Source organism: Zosterops lateralis, assembly GCF_965231275.1.
Source record: "Zosterops lateralis genome assembly, chromosome: 1".
Classification (NCBI taxonomy): Eukaryota; Metazoa; Chordata; class Aves; order Passeriformes; family Zosteropidae; genus Zosterops; species Zosterops lateralis.
In genome coordinates this window covers 114,087,719-114,111,805 of record NC_139762.1, presented here as the reverse complement: position 1 = coordinate 114,111,805, position 24,087 = coordinate 114,087,719, and the positions used below count along the sequence as shown (strand labels likewise).

General features: G+C 44.8%; 1 protein-coding gene across 4 annotated transcripts in view; it reads left to right on the top strand.

Moving 5' to 3' along the window:
• Nucleotides 1-4,211: 4,211 nt before the first annotated feature.
• Nucleotides 4,212-24,087, top strand: part of LOC310920850 (epidermal retinol dehydrogenase 2-like) — a 32,399-nt gene continuing 12,523 nt past the window's right edge. The window contains exons 1-7 of one of the 4 annotated variants that reach the window (XM_083880900.1): nt 4,227-4,359; nt 13,575-13,918; nt 15,681-15,812; nt 16,794-16,893; nt 17,693-17,837; nt 18,423-18,548; nt 19,122-20,027. In XM_083880900.1, coding sequence (XP_083737026.1) covers nt 13,598-13,918; nt 15,681-15,812; nt 16,794-16,893; nt 17,693-17,837; nt 18,423-18,548; nt 19,122-19,215 — 918 coding nt within the window. In that variant the 5' untranslated portion in view covers nt 4,227-4,359; nt 13,575-13,597 and the 3' untranslated portion in view covers nt 19,216-20,027. Of the gene's footprint in view, nt 4,360-12,572; nt 13,364-13,574; nt 13,919-15,680; nt 15,813-16,793; nt 16,894-17,692; nt 17,838-18,422; nt 18,549-19,121; nt 20,028-23,415; nt 23,443-24,087 lie in introns of those variants that run through there. The other 3 variants (XM_083880901.1, XM_083880903.1, XM_083880902.1) reach the window with 3 other exon arrangements.

Below are 24,087 nucleotides of genomic sequence, written 5' to 3'. Positions count from 1 at the left end.
TCATGGTAGCTTACAGTGATACAGACATGGAATGAAGCTGAACACTCAGAGAATTAGTGGCCACACGTTACAGAGTGTATTAGAATATACTAGAAACACTGCACCTCACTCTCCCCAGGCTATTTAACATCTAAAACAAGACAAAAAGCAACAGAATTGGAAAAGAAGGAAAAGCAGAGAAATGAAGATTAGGTCTGGCACAGAACCATTATTCATTTCCTTCTCCCCCTACCATTTATCTTTACTTCTAGCCCCGACCTGCATGTAAGGCTGCCCTGGCTTTCCATCAGGCCACAGATATGCAAGTCCAGATAAGATATTCAAGACTGCCACACTTGGAGTCTTCCCTCCAGCACACAGAGGTTTCAGTTAGTTCTTTGGTTATACCCTGCTGTTTCCAGTCTGTGTTCTCCTCCAATCCCTACTTATTCCTGTACTAGAACACTCTCTCCAACCCACTGCTTTCCTATATATTCAATTAATAAATTAACACCTTGCTAACTTTTCTTTCTGTTAACTGGATATCAGCCTTGCTGCCTCATTTCCCCAACCTCCAACCTTTTTTTGCTGGTTTTGCTTTCCTGCTGTGTCTCTAATTTTTCTGTGTCAGAAACCTTGCATTACTCTTGATTAGACTCTTGGTCCCAAATGGTAGGAAACTGCCCCACTCTCTTTACTATTCAGCAAAAAGTATTAATTATTTTTTTTGTCCAACTTCTCCCTTTAAATCCATCCTGACAGCCTGTAAATCACAGATGAGGTTTTAGCTCAGACTCCTTCAGTAACTATTCACAAACTTTTTTTTTTTTTAATGAAGAAAGGAGAAAAATCTCACGTGGGACACTTCCCCCTGCAGTACAGGCAGGAACTCTAGAAAGTAAACATGCTAATAAGAACATACCGTGGGCACATAGGGGAGCATGCAAAAGCTCTGAGCAAACAGCCACACAGCAGCAGTCTCTTTGCAGCTGATCGTGGCAGCCCACTGATCATCTGTGTTTATTGTGCATCGAAGTTACAGCTTATACATTGGCAAGTAGAATCCTGGTGCAGGATCAGGAAACACGCTGCTAAACAAAGCTGATTTATAACAGCTCTTGGGCACATGCTTAATATTGGAGCATCTGCCGTAACATTTCTGCATCACACTGGGATGCACCCTTTTTCTTCATTCATCTCACTGTTCTGAATAAAGTGGGTTAACTCTGGAGGCAGATGGAAGCCCAGCCAATGCTGCCTGATTACCAGACTGACATAAGAGGCATTCCTGTATGGGTAAAGACCAGAATTTCACACCCTGTGTATAATATTACCTGTTGCCATGGCTGGAGGCAGGAGCAGCCATACCACACTTTCTTATGGCATGGGAGCCCCAGTTAAGGCAGTCTTGTTTTGCAAGCTTTCACTCCTCTTGCCACACATTCCTCTGTGCTGTGTGAACATACAAAAGATTTCATCACAGAGCTGGCCCATATCAACACATTCTCTTGTTCTGATGAGATTCACTGCCAAAAATGCTTGGAGAATTAAAAACAATCCATCAGGTCCTAACATTGTAAACACATCTTAACAGGCAGTGAACTATGGCACCTGAGCATTCAGTGCTAGTCATGGTGATACTTAATGCTAGCATATTCCTCTTCCAATGAGAATTTGTGCCTCTCCTAATGTTTGAGGAACACCAAAGCTGCTGGTTATATTTGCTGTGTATCTCATAAATACTTTGAACAGATGTTAATGCAGCACATCTCAGCCCCTCAGTCTCACTAAAGAGGACTTGGCACTTTTCCCCAGAATGAAATGGGCACCAGTGGGTAATAATTTGTCACTTTTATAATTCCCGTTTTTTCAAATCTGCTAGTAGAGGGAACTAGAATTCCATAAACCTCTGTTAGGTGGTAAATATCACTCAAATGAAATGCATATTATAAATGAAAATTCAGAATGTCACTTAGTCTTCTGTGTTCAGGATGGTAATCCTTCGTCTTGACTGGAATCTCCTTTGCCTCAACTGTTTTTCTTCTGCAGGAATAAAAAAGGAAATGTCAATTTTGAGGAACTCTGGCAAAGTGGTGTTTGCCCTGTTTCCTTCAGAGGCAACACAAGAGACATCTGACTTCTATGAGCAAGACACTAGGGTTTCTATGAAGACTCACCCCTCTCTAAGAAGCTGCAATGTGTGACTAAGGACAAATTTGTGCAGGCTGCAATTGCCGTACCTACAATTACTAAAGCAGCTGATACTGCCAAAGGAAACTTACCACAAAATTATAGAACGCACTGTGTTGGAAGGGACCCATCAGGATCATCAGGTCCAACTCTTGGCCCTGCACAGGACACTTCAAGGTCACACCATGTGCCTGACAGCACCGTCCAAACGCTTCTTGAGCTTGGTGCTGGGACCACTTCCCTGGGGTACCTGTTCCAGTGTTCAGCCACCGTCTGAGTGGAAAATCTTTTCCTGAGATCCAACCTAAACCTCTCCTGACTCAGACTGATACTGCTTTCTTGACTTGTGATGACAGTGAAGAGATCAGTACCTGCCCCTCTGCCCCTGCACTGCCCCTCCTGAAGATGTTGAAGAGCACAATGAGGTCATTTTAGAATTCTACAGTCAGCATTCAAAGCAGCAGAAGATCAGACTGTTTACAAGCATTTACACTATTCCATTTCCACAGCTGGGGCAAATAAGGGATAACTGATGCTTTAATATCAAAATAATTCTTGTAATTTGAGTGTTCTGATAGAAAAAAAAGAAATAGCTTTTACAAGAATATGGCTCCAACAGCATGACAGAATATTCTTGTTTGTTTTTTTTATTCTAAAGCAAGGATGACTATGCTAATTACCACAGAATTGATTTATCCAGCTTAGACCAACCTTAACTATCTATTTGGTTTATCCATGCATCTTGTGACACATCTATAATTAAGTGGTGGTGAAGTCAAGTGAAGGTAATAAAACATCCAGCACAGATTCACATGAAGCATAAACAGCATTCTAGTGTGCTCCTGGGTACACTGTTCCAGCAGAGGTGCCAATATCTACACAACAACAGATGCCAAGTGTTTTCCTGAAGGGTAAGTTAGGCCAAAATACCATACAGCCCTCAGTAAAAAAGGCTCCAGACTGGGAGTACACTTACATGGCATAAGTACTACAGACAAGCAGAAGTGACAGCACTCACCAAGATCCTCAGGCATGTTCTTATGACTTCAGTGACCTTGGGTTCCTCTGAAGACATCCAGTGGGATGTTACACAAAACAAACAACACCAGTCCTAATTCTACACTCTGGAATTCTGACAGCACTCATAAATCAGCCCAAAAGTAACATGTGGCAAGACGGAGGCATCCTCATCTGATATAACAAATTACAGTAGTTCCATTTCTAGACTAGAATCAACAGTAAGGAATGATTCCACTTGTGTCTTCTCTGACACAAGACTGTGAAAGATGCTAATCTGGCATTCTTAAAAATGGCTTCTCTGAAAACTAGTTTTAGTCATTCATAACATAGACTAGTAAAGTGAAGCTGTCTGGTGAATTTTGTTTCAGCAGGTTTTATTCAGCAAATTTCTTACATGTCCAAAGTCTTCATACAGGGTGGGAAAAGGGGATGTGTATCCCACCTTCTGGCCTCCACCTCCAATCACAAGGTCACTCTCCATGTTAAATGCTCTTAATTTCCAAGTATTAGTGCAAAGCATATATTTTTACATTTTTAAAATTGAGTAAATGGGGGAGAGGGGGGAGTTTACACTTTCTTTTTTTAAGTGACCCACTTTAAACAATACAATGCCTTGGCCCAACAAACAGCTCCGTCCTTTGAGCCTTTGGCCCAACCCCGGCCCCAGCGAGGAGCCCCCGGGGCTGAGCGTCCTCAGGGCCGCCGGGCCGGGCTCTGCTTCTTCCCGGGGGATCCCGGGCCGGGCTCTGCTTCTTCCCGGGGGATCCCGGGCCGGGCTCTGCTTCTTCCCGGGGGATCCCGGGCCGGGCTCTGCTTCCCGGGGGATCCTGGGCCGGGCTCTGCTTCCCGGGGGATCCCGGGGCTCTCCTCCTTCCCGGGGGGGATCCCAGGCTCTCCTTCCCGGGCCTTCTCCCCGCCCATCCGGTCTTCCGCAGGTGCCCTCCCGTGCCGGGCCGTGCCCTCCCGTGCCGCCCCCGGGCCGGGCCGGGTGCCCGATAAAGGCCGGGCCGCCCCGCCCCGCCCCGCTCTCTCCCGCTCCCTCCGCGCCGCTCTCTCCCGCTCGTCCCGGGGCCGGGAGGCGGAGGAGCCCTGCCCGTCCTCCGCGCCGGGAGGCGAAGGTTCCCCGGGGCTGGGGCGTTGTTGTGCCGGGGGACGGCTCGGGCTGTGCAGGTACCGGGGGGTCCGGGGGGATCCGGGGGCAGCCGGGCCCCGCGGGGAGCCGAGGGGCCCTGGGCCGGTCCCCGCAGCCCAGCGCTGCCCGGGGCTCTCCTCTGGGGCCGGGTGGGTTGGGAGGCGCGCTGTGCCAAAGGGAGAGTTGGATTGTCCGGCATCCTTCGGGGGTCAGGAATTTACTGCTACACTTGGGCAGCCTTGGCTCCAGGACTGCTGTGTTTTTGTGGGATCGCAGCTCTCCCGCTGCAGTGGGAAAGATTCATCCTGGCCACACGCTGTCCAGCTGACTGCGGGATCAGCCTGCAGTCAGTCCCTGGAGCAGCAGAGGAGGTGTCTCTATCCTGCCCTGCGGCTCGGGATGGGCCTTGGGCCTGTCAGGGCTGCGGGAGCCCCTCGGTGCTGAGCCATGGCACACGGACCTGCCAGCCTTGGCTGGCCGAGTCACCTGCACTGAAAATCTGTCTGATAAAGCTTTGTAGAGCGTCTGAGAGTTCTCTCTGTAGCATAAAAGCCCTCCACGCTTGTGTCTGCCTGGACATGGGCCTGCTAGAAAAAAATAGGAGGCATTGAAACTAATCGGAGATCTTACATGTTCCAAAGCCCCCCTTGGTTAATTCACCTTTGTAAATTCATCCCTGCTCACTTCAGTTGACAAGCCAAAATCGGCTCAGTGAGTAGCAAATTTCGTTGGTTATGTGTGGGTATGCTTGGTTACATAGCTGGGGTAATTAGCAATATTAGTGCATTGAGTGGGAATGGGGGCCCAGTCAAATCTGGGTTAGAGCAGAGATGTGTCCATGGGAATGAAGCATCTCATTGAAGGATGCAGAGCCTCCTGTGGTCTGTATGCACAAACAACTCTACTTCATTAAGCAAAAGTCATACTTTTAGACAGAAAGATCTAATGCACCTCTGACCTATACAAGCCTAATATTACAAATATTTTGCTTAAAGAATTACTGTCATAAATTTTAAACTGAGTTTAGGTCAAATTGGTATTGCCTCTGAAGGCAATTGCCTCATTGGCCCCTTTTCCATAGGGATTAACTTTAACAACCTTTTCTAAGCCAGAGATACCAGTCCCTTTCATGAAAGTGGAGAAGTTTATGTTAAGTGCATTAAATTAGTGCAATCAGGTTAAATTCAGCAACTGCAATAATTTTAAAGACTTGTTGCTTCTCTTTTAGGCTCAACAAAGAACTTGTGCTTCCAAAACTTTCCACCTTTTTTATGTACATGAAATTTAATAACATTTTTCCTTTATAACTCTGTTTTTGCTTAGAACCTTAATAGCTCTATAGATAAGGGAGCCTATTACAGGAAATGCCAATATTGACTCCAGAAAACTGTTCCAGGGCTCTTTTGATGTTTGTTTTGTTTCTTACTGGTGCTGCTGCCTCTGCACAGGTTTTGTCACACTTCAGTGAGAATGAAGAATAGAAAGTGCTCAATTGAAGGAATTCACCCCATGACTTTGCCAGAAAGAACTTGTGTTTCTACCCACTATGTCTTTGGCAAATGTTTTTCTGTTATCAGTAGAGTTTTAAGATGTCCCAATGTTTCTACCAGAAAACCTGCTGAAATAACTGATTCTACTCCAGCAGGGCCAGTTTCTTTTCCAGAGCCGCCGTTTCCCGTGTAAAAACCCTGAGAGTCGTGGTAACGTGTGTGTTCACATGCTGAATTTACTGAACTTTGCTCAGAGTAGCAGAGACCTGAGTGACTTATCTCCTGGCACTTGTCAAACACTATTACCTGTACACATAGATAGCAAATTAACTAAGAGATGTAATCAGACTGGGAATGTAATGTTGACGGTTGAAGTGTAACTGCCAGTGTGCTCTACCTTTAGCTGAGAAATGTTGTTTTAGGACACGAAAGAAAAATGAGAGACTCCAAATATTTCAGAAGGTAAAGAGCATAGAAAAAAGGCTTTTATTGTCTAATGTTTACTGCCTTTTATAAGGTATTGCGATAAAGACTTAACATGATTGGTGAATAGGAAGAACACCTCTCTAATCCCATTGTTTAAACTAGAGAAACAGCCTGGAGAGAAATTGTTTTGAGAAAGAATAGTTATTTGCCACAATTGTTTTGAGAAGAAACTTTCTTGAGTAATTTTCCCTTGGGAAAAGGTTAGCAGCTGCTAGCAGGATAATCTGTCAGACCCAGAAATATCAGGCCCACATCTCACCCTTTTCTGTTTAAAAAAAAAAAAAGAGAAAAAAGAAAAGGAAGCAAAAGCAATATTTGTTCCCCTTTCTGCAGGGCCCTTGCAGAAAGCAGAACAAGTGCAGCCCAAGAGGTTCCTTCAGGAAGCCGTCAAACAGAACCTCTCAGTCGGCCACTGACTTAGTGTGGTTGAGAGGTTTTTTGCACAAGCCGGTGAGGTAGAACCCAAGAAGAGCAAAATGTTCAGTGTCTGCTTGTAGAGGGACCATCCGAGTGGTCACCTGCATCTTCTGCATCTGGGTCATCACTTTAGGTTTATCCACTTGATGACCTTTGTTCTGGTCACGGTTTGAAGGTTGCCTGTTGGCTCGATACTGCCTTTGCCCTTGCAGGTCAGGACAACACACCTTGGAAGTGCCCAGCATACCCCAGTATCTGTGGGTACACATGCATACCCACAACCCAAATCAATAAGCTCATATGGGGCTTCCCACTGCTTGGTGACTAAATTCTGCACCCGAGCTTTTGCTCGAGGCTGATGTGTCTTGCCTGAAGCCTGCAACGAAAGGTGATGGTTCAAAATTACAGGATTATTTGAATCCTATGGCGCTGTAAGGTGATTGATTGTATACAAAGCTTTTGCCAATCCACTGTGCAGGGTTTCACCCTGCATTCCCCACTTTGGTTTTTCAAGAACCTGCTTTAAAGTACCATGAGCGCGTTCAATGATAGCTTGACCAGCTGGAGAACATGGAATACCTAATTTGTGTGAAACACCCCACAACTGCATGAACTGCTGCACCTTCTGTGAGGTGTAAGCAGGACCATTGTCAGTCTTTGCAGTAGAAGGTATGCCTAAAACAGCAAAGGCCTGCCTCCAGTGGGAAATGACATCACGAGTTTTTTCTTCAATATGAGCAGAGGCCCACACAGCAGAAGAGAAAGTGTCAGTAGACAAACAGACATATTTGAGTTGGCCAAATTCAGCAATCTGGGTGACATCTGTCTGCCAAATCTGCAAGGTCTCGAGGCCTCTGGGGTCTACCCCTGCTGGTAAAGGTGCAGCAAGCGCATGACAGTCATCACAAGAATTGACAATGTCACAAGCCTCAGTTGGGGTCAGCTGAAATTGTTTTTTCAAAGTGTGTGCCTTCTGATGAAAGAATTCATGCAATGCCTTGGCTTGCCTGAGTTTATCAGGCTGAGGTGCTGCTCACGCAGGGTGAGCCAGCTTGTCAGCCCTGGCATTACCTTCTGCTGTGAAACCTGGCAGATTGGTGTGACTTCTAACATGCAGAATGTAGTATGGATGAACTTGGGCCTGAATGGCACACCACAAAGTTTTCAGCAAATGAAACAAAGCAGCATTACTGACGTTTTTCAAAAGTGAATAACCCAATGGTTGGGCTATGTCTGCCACATGGATAAAATCTGTGACCAAATTGAAAGGTTCCTGGGAAAATCACTCAAATGCCATGACAGCAGCCCTCAATTCAAATATTGGGCTGAGCCAGTCTCATGACCTTCCAGCTCCTGCCATTCAGTTCCATCCTGCCAAGTAACAAGGGCATTGTTACTGTTCCTCCTGAACCCTAAGTAAAGATGGTGGGTCCTTGCACAGTCACGACTATTTTTGGGCCGCAATGAAAAATAGGTAATTTCGCCAGCTGCAGTAGCTTGTGGCTGGGCAGATGATGAGTGATCTGCTCTGAAAAGTTTTCTAGAGCACTTTGCAGAGAAACACTGTTTGCAAAGCTCCAGTCAAAGCTCCTGCTCTACCAGGAGTATGATCTTTGCGGGATCCGCTCCCGTCAGTTGCAAACACCGTTGCTGGCATTTGATTATCACGCAAGCAATTAATTCGAATAATGTGGATGCTGTCTTTTGTGGCTGATGGGGCAAAAAGACCCATTCCAAAATGTGCAAGGAATCAGACCATTTGTCACTCCATTGGCCAATGATGCCTGTAGGATGTACTTCTGGAGTGGTAAAGAAAACAGTGACAGCAACGGAGGGGTCAATTTGATAAACTTGGCAAGGAGAAACAGCTTGCTGAACCTCCTCCAGCATTCATCAAGGGTCAGTGTGCGAGGTGACTTCAAATCAGAGTCCTCCTTTAATAGATCAAACAGTGCAGACAGTTGTGTCGTGGTCAGTCCCAAATACAGACGTAACCAAGTAATGACACCCACCAATTTCTGTGCATCATTCAGTGTCTTAACAGAATGCACAAATTTCACCTCTTGGTGTTGAATTGCTCGTTCCAAAATTTTGACTCCCAAATACTTCCAAGGAGGTTGCTGTTGAACCTTCTCTGGAGCCACCTGCAGCCCATAAGAATGCAAAGCATCGAGCAGCTGAGGCTGTATCCTCAGCAGCCCATCCTGAGTGGATGCTGCCCACCAGAATATCATCCATATAATAATAGAAATGGGCATCAGGAAATTGCTTACAAACTCCAGACAAGGCCAGGGCCACATAGCATTGGCAAATGGCCGGAGAATTTTGCATGCCTTGCAGCAAGGCTCTCCATTGGTATCTCTGTGCAGGTTCAGCATTGTTAATTGCTGGTACTGTGAAGGCAAATTTCAGTTTATCATCTGGATGCAAAGGAATTGTAAAGAAACAATCCTTCAGATCAATGATGAGAACTGGCCAAGGTTGCAGTGTCCCCATGCTTTCCATCATGGCATTGACTTTCCAGAGGTCCTATAACAACCTCCATTTCCCAGATTTCTTTTTGATGCAAAAGACAGGAGTGTTCCAGGGACTGGTAGAAAACTCAGGATGACCCTGGTCCAATTGCTCCTGAACCAATTCTCAAAGGGTGACTAGTTTTTCTTCAGAGAGGGGCCACTGGTTCTCCCAGATGGGTTTGTCCACCAGCCACCGTAAAGGAGCGTAGGACACTGTGCGCCCTTTGTCACAGTGGCCCCCATCAAAAATCCGCCCAATCCGTATCCCCCAAGCCTCCAGTACGTCCTGCCCCCAGAGGTTGGCAATAGCTGCAGTGACATAAGGCTGAACCACAGCTGACTGTCCCTCTGAGCTTGTGATTAGCACAGGCTGCTGGCTCGCAAAGCATCCTGCTGTACCACCCAGTCCTGTGACGGGCTGCTCCACAGGATCCAGAGGCCACTGTGGAGGCCTCGCAGAAAAGGAGAGATGGTTATATCCGTGCCCATGTCAATCAGGCCTCGAAAGTGAATTTTGACAAGGTGGCACTGGGGAGGCACAGAGTACACAGCATTTCAGGACGTCTGTCAGACAGGATTGCAGTCCAGTGAACTTGAGGTTGCTCAGTAGATCGGAAGCAGCTGTCCCCTCAACACTGGTCCTCTGTACTAGAAACAGAAGACTTAAAAGGCACAAGTTGAGCAATGCAAGTGTTTTTGGGAATAGTGACGGGGGGTGGGTGTGGAAACCATGGCACAAATTTGTCCCATAAAATCCGCATCAATAAGTCTTAGATGCACAATGATAACCCTGAAGGGTGGCACTAGACCTCCCTAAAGGAAGGCACTTTTGCCCTCACCCAGGGGTCCAAAGGCATCCAGGGGAACTTTGTGTACCTTACAAGAGTCTAAGATGACTGTCACTGCCATGCAGACATCGACTCTGGCTGAGCCACAGGTGCTGGCTGCAAGCTGGCTAAGCAGGCCTGCATTGGCATGGGCACCTGGGGAAGTGCTCATGTCTGCACACGTTTCCCCTGAGTGCACGGCGTCCCATTTCCCAAACTTGGCAAAGGCTGACCATTGGCATGGAGTTTTGCCATACAAGCCTCTGCATGATGGCTTGGCTTTCCACACAGACCGCACAAAAACGAGGGAGTTTTTCCTTTCTGTTTTTGTTTTCCCTGCTTTTTGCTGGCTTGTGCATTCACCTGTTTCTGCTGTCCACCCTTCAGCCCTTTCCGAGATGACTGTAAAGCAGTAGCCAAGGCAGCCATCTTATAATCTGTGGTGCCTACATTGGCACAAGCTTGGACAATGTCTGGTACAGAAGGATCCCCAGGGAGGGCTTCAATAAGCTTCCTGCAGTCTGTATTGGAGTTGCTTTTTGCAAGCTGTTTGAGCAAGAGTGCTCTCAAATTTTCATCTTCCAGCTGCTTCTCCAAAGATGCAGAACAGAAAATTGCAAAAAAGGCTTTTCAACAAATGGCAGAAAAGGCTCTTTTGACCTTTGGACTATAGTCACAAATCTCTGTTTTGCAGCTGCCAATTCTATGACATGCCTGTTTTCTGGCACTGGTCCAGCATATGAGGGCTCCAGGTAGCCTGATAATCAGGGTTAGCAAAATTGCCTACACCTGTCAACTCATCAGTTCCAACCCCATGCCTGGGGTCCTGCGGGAACAATTGACTATTCTGTGCTGATACCCTATAGCCAGCTGCCTCCATTTAGCTTCGAAAACTTCAAGCTGGACAGGTTGAAACAACACCTGAGCCAGGTGTCTGATGTCATATGGCGCTAACACATCAACACTGATGATTCTAATCATCTGCATTACCTCAGAAGAACCCAGACCATATTTAGCCACCTTATCTGGAAGGTCCATCGCAGCCTTCCACGATATGATGTGATAAATATCAGGCTGTCCTGAACTAGGATTACTCTTAACTACAGGAAAAGCCTGGATACTTCCTTGCAAGGTGACATTATCCCTTTGGTCCAGCTCCATAGATGTCACGGGAGCAGGGACAGACATCTGGCTGGGGTCCACGTCCATAGCACCAGATACCATGTCCCCTCTGGCACCTGTAAAGCCAGGAAGACCACCTCCAGACCTTACAAGGTGGTCTACTATGTCCCAGTCCCCCATTTGCAAAGCTTTGCATTTCACTTGATCCCAAAACCGCCTGGCGTCCCTGGGGTGAACTGTAACCTGGCACAAAGGAAGCATCCAATGACCGCTCGAAGAGTGACCACCAGTTCGGGGTCCTCTGCTCTGACTGAGCACCTGCCCCAGGAGGGCTGTGTGGCAGCCTCACGCAGAGGTGAATACCGCAGGGACTGCAGACGTGGCAGTCCCGGGACCACTGGGTTGTGGGGTCGCGGCAGCAGCCGCAGGGCTGGGTGTGACACAAGTCAGCACAGACCACGCCTGCCGGCGTTCCCGCCGAGGGCACAGGCATGGGGGGATCTACAAACCGCAGCAGGATCCAGCGGGGGCTCCTGCAGCCACGGTGGCTCGAGGGTCAGCATGGAAACAGGGACCAACCCCTCCCTGATCCACATGGGGGAACGCTTTCTGGGGAGAAGAGGAAACAGTGCAGAAGTCCCAGACTTTGGACAAATCACAGAAATTGTTCCCTGTGATTCCGGCTCCACCGCTGACGGAGACTGAACCGCCAGCTTTCCATCCTCCTCTACCACGAGAAAAGCATGGAGAATGGATTGCTTCCCACTACCCCACAGCCCCCTGAGTGCAGAGTGGAGCAGCGTCCGCGGAGCATGGTGGGGAAGACTCCCGAAGGTCCTGAGCCCCTCGCACTCCTGCCAGCTGCCTGCAACCCGCTGCACAGGAGTCAAATCTCACATCGTGGCTTGGACCCACAATGGGAAGGACAAGCCAAGTGCAGAGCGCTAGGCTGGGCGGGAGGGAAGACACTCAAAGTTCAGAGTCCATCCCAGTCTCTAATGTTCCAATGTCCACAAGAACACGGTCCAAATCAGTCTCTGCCCCCTCCCTGCGGGCATTCAGAGGTCTCTTCCTCTGTCAAAATTTCAGAGTTGAAGTTCTCTCTGAAATTTCAGAGCAGCATGATGAATTTCTTCCAAGACACAATCAAACTTACCGCTTCTATATTTCCAGAGCACTGAGAATCCAACAGGCTGTCCCCTACTGACTTCCATAATTGTTTCAATATTGCTTTTTCAGCACTAGAGAAAAAAACAAGGTCCTTTCCCGAGAGATACAATGCTCTGGGAATGAGAGATACATGGCGTCTGGGAAGTCCACTGTGTGGCACTGTAAAATATCTTGCCACATTTCTTTTATCAATTTGTCAGCTGGAGCTAACATAGAAACGATCATTTTGCGTCTTGCTGGGGAATGTGTCCCAGCAATCAGAATTCATCTCCTTAGCGAAGGAGGAAAGCGATCAGGCAGAAGCCCCTGTGACCAAAATAACCGAAACCCTCTTTCTAGGGTCGGGGTAAGTACGGTACTTGTCCCGCAGCTGCAGGTCAGTCGGGGTCACCAGATGTTGCTGTAGGACTCGAAAGAAAGATGAAAGACTCCAAATATTTCAGAAAGCAAAGAGCATAGAAGAAAAGCTTTATTGTCTAATTCTTACTTTTATAAGGTGTTTCGATACAGACTTAATGTGATTGGTGAATAAGAATGACACCTCTCTAATCCCAATGGTTTAATTAGAGAAACAGCAAAACACCACCTGGAGAAAGATTGTTTGAGAAAGGATAGAGTTTGCCACGATTGTTTTGAGAAGAAGCTTTCTTGAGAAATTTTTCCTTGGGAAAAGGTTAGCAGCTGCTAGCAGGCTGAAATCTGACAGACCCAGAAATAATCAGGCCCACATAAGTTCTTTGATCAAACTATAACTTTGGATTTGTAATTGTCATGCATTCCCATTTACAATGCACAGTGGGCAGATTTCTATTAGTAGTAGTATGTATTTGTTTATTTATTTTAGATTTTTGTCCACATTCTTTCAGAACAGCAGAGAATGAAACCCATGGCATGGTGGGTGGGAAATTTCTAAAGCAGATGAGTGCAGGTGTGTCCTACTGCTGCAGAATGGCAAATGAAATGGAAGCCACCTGAAGATGAGACAGAAACAGGACAAATTGACTAGATATGCAGGTGTAAGCCTAGATTTTTTTGGTTTGGGTTTTTTGTTGTCGTTGTTGTTGTTGTTGTTGTTTTGTTTTTTGTTGTTTTTTTTTTTTAACAAGACACAAAAGCAGGCTAGAGAAGATATTTAGAATGGATCTGAAAATGTTTGGGCAATGTTGATGTTTGCATTTTCTCTATGGTTTACCCTGTCTGCTAAATGTTTTGGGTTTTTTATCAGGTACCTGAAGAAATACCCTGAAGATGAACTTCTTCCTGGAAACATTAAAAGTCATTGCACTTTTTATTTACTACTCACTGGAGTCCCTGGTGTTCTTGGTTGTTCCCAGACGGAAGAAGAATGTTAGTGGTGAAATTGTATTAATAACAGGAGCGGGAAGTGGCATTGGAAGACTCTTAGCTATAAAGTTTGCCAGCCTTGGAGCCACGGTGGTCCTGTGGGATATTAATCAAGAGGGGCTGAACTGCACAGTTAGACTGGCCAGAGAAAATGGGGCAGGAAGAGTACACTCTTACATCTGTGACTGTAGCAAAAGACAGGATGTCTACAGAGTAGCTGACCAGGTAAAGTGTCCTATTTGTGGCTTTGACACTATTCTAAGGTGAGTGCAAGCATGGATGTGAGATGCATGATTAAGTTTTCTAGTGGATTCAAAGCAAGAGATTAAAGTTAATTCATTCTGAATGTATTGTGCTTCCTATCTCTATCAAGAATTCTGGTTTTAGAGTTGACTTGTGTATGTCTATTCCTTAAAATCTAAAAAGAGCCAGGTCTCTTTTCCAGTGGCTCATTTTAACTGGGCAGCTTCTCATTGATTCATTCATTCATTCAGTTACTGAGCAGGCCCTTAATCGTGAAGTGCAGAAAATCAATTTATTGAAGCTAAAGGGGTATTTCAAGTTCTGGCAGCCTTTTACGAAAAGACCATACATTGTAAAAAGGATGAACTGCATAGGCAATTTTCAAATCATTCCTATGCTGTGAAGTGATTTTTGTAGATTTCTGTCAGCAGTTCAGCCACTGTCAGAGTGACTAATAATCCTCAGGCTGATCTGCATAGAAGAAAACACCCACCTAGCATTATTTCATAAATGGCCAGTCCTGCTGATGAGGTAGAATCATCCAATCTTATCAGTTACAAAACGACTTTAGAATTAGGTGGTGCTCGGTGCCACTGTTGGCTTCATGTGCCGTAGTGGACTTTGGTTTTTAGTGTTCAGCATCAGCCTTTGCAGGATATGACAGCATGGTTCCAGCTCCTTTTTCCCCTTCTGGTGATTCAGCTTCATGCTGACTTGGAGTTTTGCAAGACTACGGTGAACAAAATTCATGATGGCAGGGTAGGATATGTTGGAAAACTTTGCTCCCAATGAAACAGTCCTAAAGCCAAACTGAAATGTATGTGAATCCTTATCATGTGTTTCATCAGCCACACAGGGACACCATGAAATAGTTACTTTGGTAGGAAGAAAAGCCAACGGCTCTGCATGTATCAGGTTGTTGTTTCTTTCCTGTACCAGCAGGATGAAGGACAGCCCTTTGGCTATTAAAACCTAGAGCTTAAAACTGATTTCTGATGTCCCTATTCCAGAAGTACCCAACTCCTAAGGCTTAGTTACAAAAAATAGACAAGATTGGAGGAAGCTTCAGGAAGATGAGGAAGTTGAACTAGAATAAAAGAGAGGTGGTAAATTACTCTTTAATTTTTCACTGTTACACCAATTTCATTTTTCCCAGATAGCTCAGATCAATGACCTGTCCTTCAAATTCTCTATTAAATGTTTTCATTCTCCTTTGGAGAGCTGACACAATCTCTTGCTATCAGCTGGTCTACAGTTGTTCTCTCAGATGAGACTGTTCATGAATGTTCTCAGTCTGGAGCTAAAATGGAAACTCTACTTCCTCTTACTGGATTAAATATACAGGTATCATTTTTTAGCCAACTTAGTTTCTGGGGTAGAGTGTACCAGTTTCTAGTCCAGAATTCTCTTTAGCTTTAAGATGTGTTTCCTGTAGAAAAATACTTGTATTAGTTAAGCTTTCTGCTTTAAAGACTTTCCTGGAAGATTTGTCCTCGGAAACAGAGGTGCTGAAAGCAGAAGCTTCTGTGGGGCCGTTGGGCTCCACAAATCTGAAGAAAATCCATTAGAGAGCTCACCTTTAAAAAGATGAGACAGTGCAAGAACTGAGGCGTTTGGAGCCATGAGAAGCCTAAGTTCAACTTATTTAAATGTGTAATATATGTGTTTGTAAAGTTTTGATGTTAAAGAATGAAAAAGAATGGTTTGTATTTATTGCCCACTCTCTTGATGCTTTTTGTTGTAGGTTAAGAAAGAAGTTGGTGATGTCAGCATTCTAATCAACAATGCTGGTATTGTAATTGGGAAGAGATTTCTTGATTCTCCAGATCCACTTCTAGAAAAAACCATGGACGTGAACACAGTGGCACACTTCTGGGTAATACCTGGATTTTGCATATACCTACTAAGACATCCTTTTAACATGCTGTCAATGTTAATTTTGCTGTTTGCAATTGAGGAAGACATGCAAGGATATGGAGCTCTTTGGAAGTTCAGTCAGAAATTATACAAGAAATTACTTGTTTTGCTCTGGAGTCTGTAAAAGGAAAAAAAAAAAAAAAACGCTCAGGAGACTGGATCTTTTGGGAATCTCTAGGTGGGAGGCAGGTGGAAGCACTTCACATTTAGAAATTCTCCTAAGAACTCAAGTCTGGACTATCTGCTCCCTTCTGAGGCTAGTCATATGTTACAGCATGAAGCAGGCCCATGCTAATAGTTGCTGCCTCTAGTAACAGAGAAGTGTTCTGTTCTACTTCAGTTCTTCTCTTCTGTTAGTGTTCTAGTTGTCCTGTGGTTGTGATAATTTCAGTAAGAAACACCACATGTTCTGGTAACCCTCCTAACAGCAAATGCAGCTTTTGTCCAGAATGAGTAACCTGGTGTGCATTTTCTTCCTTTCAGTGAAGGCAGTGAAGCCAATATGGTGCTTCAGTCATAAAGAGTTGGGAAGAAAATATTCAGTCATGTTTCCAGTTTTTTTATCCCAAAAAGATTTAATGAATTTGATAGAAGGAAAACATGAAATTAAAGTCTTTGCCGTTTCACAGAATTTGCAGTGAGCACTTAATTCTCATTTGCAAGAGACTTCATGACTAGATGAAGCTCTGTATTTAGCTTTCATCAAGTTGCCCTCTGTCTTGGTAGCTCTGGTGGGGTGGGAACTCCCTACTTAAGTTGTTGAAGGTTAGATTCAAACAACATGCTCCACATACATACAGACATCCTCTCCATAATGGAAGGGGAAAGCTTCTTGAAACTGTTGGGAGAATTTCTCTAAAACCAGCAAAGACCTTCAAGATACTATGGCATGTAGCTTACTTAGTGAAATGTTACATTGCAACTCTGATTTACCTTGCAGACTTACAAAGCCTTCCTCCCAGCAATGGTTGCTGCTAACCATGGGCACTTGGTTAGCATAGCAAGCTGTGCAGGACTGTGTGGAGGCAATCAGCTTTCAGGTAGTGTATTAATGCTAATATTAATTGAGGTAATCCGTTTGATTTTAAACTCTGCAATCAATATCCATGGGAGAAAAAGAAAACCAAAGTGATTGTGGACTTTTGGATCTTTCTATACAGTTAAAGCAAGTTGTGAGACTTTGAAAAGAGCTGACCTGAAACAGACCATTCCTTTAGAGAACATTTTCCAGAAGCTCAGCAGTGCTGTGAAACAGGTTTTTCTGCCAAGGCAGAAGGATCTAGAAGCCATTTAGAACTCTGGAAACTGAGAACATCAATGTTGTTAAAGTTTACTTGCAGGTTTCTGATAGGGAAAAGACCACTTTAGATTTAGAGGGAGCTCAGAAGGCGTTTCTGGAACATGTGTACAAAGAGGGAGGAATAGGAAATAAGGTGACAGAGCAGCAAAAAGAATCTCACTCCAAGGGAGAGATAATAAATACAAACTGAGTTTCGCTTTAAAACCACTTCAGAGAGTCTTGACAACCTGAGTTTGTGGTGTAATAAGTGAGTGCATGGACTTAAAGATAAAATGGTATGAAAAAATAATTCCATTTACCATTGTTCATTCGAGAGTGGAAAAGAGGTAGCAGAGATGTCATGAGAAACCCTCTGTCTGCCAGTCTAGAACAAGAGTTGATTTAGGAGGGGAAAGAAAAGGAATGAATCACATCAAAAATGAATTTTAACCTGATTGTGAATACCATTCCTATTCTGATGTGAAGTGGTTTAGTATTGGACAGTAAAGTTTTAGTTGTAAATTTCAATATTTAACTGCAATTAACGTTTTATTTTACAGATTACTGTGCAAGTAAATTTGCAGCAATTGGTTTTGCAGAGTCAATTGATATGGAGATGAGAGTTCTGAGAAAGACTGGTGTTAAAACCACAATTGTGTGTCCTTTCTTCATAAACACAGGAATGTTTGATGGTGTTAAATCCAAGTGAGTAAACACTTGTGAGGTTTTTATGAAAGTTGCCTGTTACAACCCCCTATTTCCTTTATGAAAATCATGAGCCAGGCTTCTTTCTGCTTGTATTATTTTTAGGGCTTCAGATGGGTGTTAACAGTGCTATCCAGTGACTGGGCAACTCAGAAGGCCCAGGTACTTGAGTATTCATTGAAGCTGAAATGTGAAACATAATTGGTGTCCTTTCCTCTGCAGAAGCCAAATTTGTCCATTGGTCCAAAGCTCCATTTGTCCTCTCTGGTTTCTAAACCCCCATTCTCCTCCTGAAATTGATGGCAGAGCTTTGCTCAGTATATGTGTATAATGACAAAGTTTAGGAGCCCAATAAAAGTCTGGTGTCACTTAATATGAGGTCTCTGGTTTTGTCTTGGGAGAGGTCATACAGGGGGAAAATAACAATGTCCACTCACTCTAACATAAAGAAGATTCTGTTGTTCATAGGACTTGTGGCATTTATTTCTTTTTTTCATTGAATAACTGTAAATTTGAGACTTTTGTGAATAAAATGTGAATCAGAACGAATTTGTATTATAGCAATAAATATTTTCTTTTTTTCAGGTGGCCACATGTGCTTCCTTTTCTGGATCCAGAGTATGTGGCTGAGAGGATAATCAGTGCTGTTCGGCAGAACCAAGAAATGTTGATTATGCCACGCATTGTTTATATTTTATATTTTTTGAAAAGGTAAGTTATGTTTATTTTCCCCTCTCTCTTTTCTCTCTGTGCATGCTTAAAGTGTAAGAGGCTTCTACCTATTGATGTGAATTGTCATTAAGTTATGCACATTTTGGATGGAGTTTTTTTGTTTATTTGTTTCTATGGGTTCAGTCCACGCTTGGGCCACAGAACAATGACAGAAATGTCTAACTGTGCCTTGCTGACTCCATTGGGGTGGAGTTTTACTGGCAGCTGTAGAGACTGGGCCTGTTTCTCCACAACTGCATGTCAGAGAATTATTGGTTGGAAAAGACCTCCAGGATCACTGAGTCCAACTGTAAATCCATCTGGTGTCTTGCTCCAGCATTTGGGCACTTTTGACTCTGTTGCAAGCCAGGTTGGAGTACTGATCTATCTAATAACTCAGGCTGCCAAATGAATGGAAAGAATATTTTGAGAGGACCAGTGAGTCTATATTCTAAAGAGTATACTGCCTTTGCCAGTATTAGCCAGGTTAAACTAAGTCTGTGATAAAACTGCACAACTCTTCTGATGTCTGATTGTTCCCCTTTTATTTTCTTCCATGTCTCTGCCTTACAGCTTCCTACCTGTGAAAGCAACTGTTCTCCTTTTAGACTACTTTGGATGCCTTGATGTCATGAGTACCTTCAAAGGTCGACCAAAGAAGGAGTGAAAAAGCACAAAATTCAGAGACCAACAGTTCTAAAGTGGATGTTGTTAAAGGTGGTGGTGGGAAAAGTTTGCTTCACTAGCAGCTCTGAACTTTGGGTGGCTCATTTCTCTGGAGTAACAAGATTTTTAAGAGTTGCTTTTTAACTGGCTTCCAATCAACAGCTCTCATCTGAACTTTTTTGTGTTTTTTTTTTTTTCAGTCCAGCAAATTGTTTTCTTTTCCCCTCATTATGAAAATACATTAATTGAATTTAGTTGCTTTGATTTATAATGCCTTCAATGTGATCCTGCATCACAAGCCAGTAATTGGCAACTTTGGGGGAAAGAAAAGACCAAAAAGCACATGTATTTAGCAGGTAGCCAGGAAAAGTGCTTGTAGTGGATCCCACTTCTTGCTGCCATTCAGTGAACTATGAGGATGGGCTGTACTGCTGGTGCCATTGGCATTCCCTGGTAAGCTGAGGAATTCAAGAATTTCCTCAAACAACAGATTCTAATTCTTACAAATTAACGTTTTGTGAGATAAAAATATGCACTGTGTGGGTGAAAAAAGCAATTACATTTATTAATTATGGAGGTGTGATCTCTCACCTCGCAGATGACAATGGGTGTTGGGGCAGGGATAAGGAAGGATATGCAAATTAAGCATTTGTGCCACTAATCTACTTTGTGCCTAATTTATTTAAGAAGCTAATACCATGACTGAAATTTTGTAACAAAAATCTTTGTATCTTTTAAGTACAGTATTTTAAGAACTATTTTAAATTGTCACTTCCTAAGAAGAATAAATTTGTATTTATAAAGCATGAGACTGCCAGTATTTTAGTAGTTCATTGTCACTCTTTGCCATACCTTCCAAGTTGCTCTAGATCTTTTCAGAGATTTTCCCTGGAATCTCCGAATCCCCGGCTAAGACTCCATACCAGGAGTGGGGAGCTGCCCAGGCATGGAATGGACCCAGGGCAGGACCTTTGGGGTTGACAAGCCCAAGGTAACAGAGTGAGTCACGTCCAGGATCAGGCGAAAGAGAAGGAGGAGGCTCTCAGCGTGAGATTCCAGCCACAGGTTTATTGTAGCTGAAGGGTCCAGGGGGAGAGAGAGAACACAGGGGAAAAGGGTCTTTTGAGCAAGAGTGGAACAAGGGATGGGTACAATACAGTATCCAATACCCATCCAGGAGGGGAGGACCACAGGGAATGGTTTACAGGGTTATGACCAATGAGGGAATACAAGTGGAGGGTACAAAGCTTGGAGGAACCAACAGGGTGTTGAGGAGAGGAGAACTTTTGAGAACAGGGGGAAGGAATCAATCACTGATCCACAGGTGAAGAAGGGAACAAACCCGGGACACAACCAATCTTGAGGAACTGACAGGGAGGTCAGGGACAAACCATTGGGGAAGGTAAGCACCACAACAGGAGTAGAAAGCAGGGGAATTAGTTCTCACTTAGCATGAAGATGTAGGTGCATGATGGATTCATTGTGGTGTGATTATTGCTTTGGATTTTCTTATCCTTTCTTCCCTGAAAAACTGTTATGTCACTTTGTGTGTTACTCCGATACACTTCCCAGTGCTTTCCAATCTCTTTTCCTTCTTCAGAAGCCATTGATTTGGGTTTAAAAAGCAAGCAATTTTCAGCCTGACAGATTTGAAACAAAATCCAATGTAAAACTAGTTGGTCTTGCGGTCTTGCCTTCTCCAAGTGTAATTTTCAGGAACAGGAAGGAGGCTGAGGAAGATAATGCTGGTGGAACTCTCCTTTGACCACAGGGAATTCAATGGGCAACAATGAAGCATTTTAAAAATTACTTTATTTGGATTTCAGCAATGGAATTAACATGTTACAGATTTCAGGTCTAATACAGGAAAATATTGCAGAAATTAAGTGAGCAATAGCGAGAAATACAGACCTTTCAGAAAATGTAAGGGACTTACTTTATATTCAGATATATGAGAAGTGACACTGTGAGTGCTCAGATAATATCCTGCATTCAAATGGAACAAAAATGGGGGAAAAGTTCCATCTCTGTAATGCTGAGATGATTTCACAGGATTTCTATGGGTCAGGTTCCACACTTAGCAACTGATGTCTTGGGTGAAAAAAAATCCCAAAATCAAAATCTCCTATTGATACTCAAAGTCAGCTGTGGGAAAAAGTTCTAATTTCTTCACTTCCAGTATAAAATGCAGTGAAAGATAAAGGACTACAAAAGCAGTGATCAGTTTTTTCCTTAGGGGTAGCTGAGTGTAAAGGTCTGCTGGACAGCTTTCCTTTCCTCCCAAACTTCCTTGAGACTTTTCTGTCATCCCACTTTGTGCTGCTGTGGCATCACATGCATCAGCCTTTTGCACCAACCAACAGGATGCTCATTTTAATCCATCAACAGCCAGCTACAGGCATTACAGTCAGAGATAAAATGGGACAACAGTGAATTTTAAAATAAGAATCTTACATTTAATACTCAAAGATACAACAGTTGATTGTAGGGAAAATGTATTAAAAAATGCATTGGATACATTTCAAATGCATAGGCAAATAGATGTAATAAAATCATCAAAGCATAAATATAGCAATAAAATACAACAAAATATAGTACAACTTCGAAAAGAGTTGAGAATTGTCACTAGAAGAGCTGGACAGGATTTTCCCACCTGCTTTAGGATTTGAAGTGTCTTTTTCCTTATTCTCTCTAACTTTCTCAGCTACAGAGCACTGCATAGATGAACAGACTCATTAGTGCTCAAGACCTGAAAGCCCTGAATACAAATCCTCTCCCTACTTTAGATCAGAATTTCACATGAAGAAAACAGCAGTTTGCATGGCATGTTGTGTCATGTGTACCAAGTTTTATTCAGCAAGTTTCTTCCATGCCCAGAATCTTCATACAGGGTGGGAAAAGGGGATGTGTATCCCACCTTCTGGCCTCCACCTCCGATCACAAGGTCACTCTCAATGTTGAATGCTCTTAATTTCCAAGTATTAGTGCAAAGCATATATTTTAACATTTTTAAAATTGAGTAAAGGGGGGGGGAGGGGGGAGTTTACACTTTCTTGTTTTAAGTGACCCACTTTAAACAATACAAAGCACAAAAAGAAACCACAGCCAGTGTCACTGTTTGACTATCATGAGCCTCCTGCATGTACTGCTTTAATACATTAACACTGGAAAGCCGGGATATTAACCATCGTGATAACTATTTGCCAAGCAAATGCCTTCAGTCGTGTTTTTTCTGGTGGTGCTAAGCATTCTCTCATTGTACAGACTTTCCTTGAAGTTGTGAATGTTCAGCAACCTACAGTTTCAGAGTTCTGCTGCTTAGGGATGAGCATGTGGTTAGAAAAACCCTCCAACACTGCTGCCCTGAGGGACTCGTGCGTATGTAGCAGTAAATGAAAGGCATTTCACAGGATTAGCAAACCCAAGACTCCACGCTGGGTGCAGCCAGAACACATTTTTAAGCTCCAGTGTCGTTCATTCCGCCCAGGGAACCCCAAGCGCCCTGCAGGGTGACTGAGGCTCCCTGCGGGTGAAGCCCCTTCCCTGCAGTTCGGCTCCCCTCGGGCCGGGTCCCCCTGTGCCCCAACCGGGCCCGCGGTGCGGGGCTGGGCCGGGCTGATCCCCCTCGGCTCGGGAAATGCCTGTTTGTAAACACAAACACACTAAAAACACCAAACCCCACCGCCCCAACAAACAACAGGCACCCGGGGAAAGTGCGGGGACGGCCGGGAGTTGTCCCGAGGCCTTGGGCAACAAACAGCTCCGTCCTTCGAGCCTTTGGCCCAACCCCGGCCCCAGCGAGGAGCCCCCGGGGCTGAGCGTCCTCAGGGCCGCCGGGCCGGGCTCTGCTTCTTCCCGGGGGATCCCGGGGCTCTCCTCCTTCCCGGGGGGGATCCCAGGCTCTCCTTCCCGGGCCTTCTCCCCGCCCATCCCGGTCTTCCGCAGGTGCCCTCCCGTGCCGGGCCGTGCCCTCCCGTGCCGCCCCCGGGCCGGGCCGGGCCCCGCTCAAGGCCGGGCCGGGTGCCCGATAAAGGCCGGGCCGGGTGCCCGATAAAGGCCGCGCCGCCCCGCCCCGCCCCGCTCTCTCCCGCTCCCTCCGCGCCGCTCTCTCCCGCTCGTCCCGGGGCCGGGAGGCGGAGGAGCCCTGCCCGTCCTCCGCGCCGGGAGGCGAAGGTTCCCCGGGGCTGGGGCGTTGTTGTGCCGGGAGACAGCTACCGGGGCTGTGCAGGTACCGGGGGATCCGGGGGCAGCCGGGCGCTTCCCCTTTTCCATTGGGATTGACTTTAACAGCCTTTTCAAAGCCAGAGATACCAGTCCCCTTTCGTGCAAGTGGAGAAGTTTATGTTAAGTGCTTTAATTTAATTCAATCAAGTTAAATTCGGCAACTGCAATAATTTTAAAGACTTGTTGCTTCTCTTTTAGGCTCAACAAAGAACTTGTGCTTCCAAAACTTTCCACCTTTTTTATGTACATGAAATTTAATAACATTTTTCCTTTATAACTCTGTTTTTGCTTAGAACCTTAATAGCTCTATAGATAAGGGAGCCTATTACAGGAAATGCCAATATTGACTCCAGAAAACTGTTCCAGGGCTCTTTTGATGTTTGTTTTGTTTCTTACTGGTGCTGCTGCCTCTGCACAGGTTTTGTCACACTTTAGTGAGAATGAAGAATAGAAAGTGCTCAATCGAAGGAATTCACCCCATGACTTTGCCAGAAAGAACTTGTGTTTCTACCCACTATGTCTTTGGCAAATGTTTTTCTGTTATCAGTAGAGTTTTAAGATGTCCCAATGTTTCTACCAGAAAACCTGCTGAAATAACTGATTCTACTCCAGCAGGGCCAGTTTCTTTTCCAGAGCCGCCGTTTCCCGT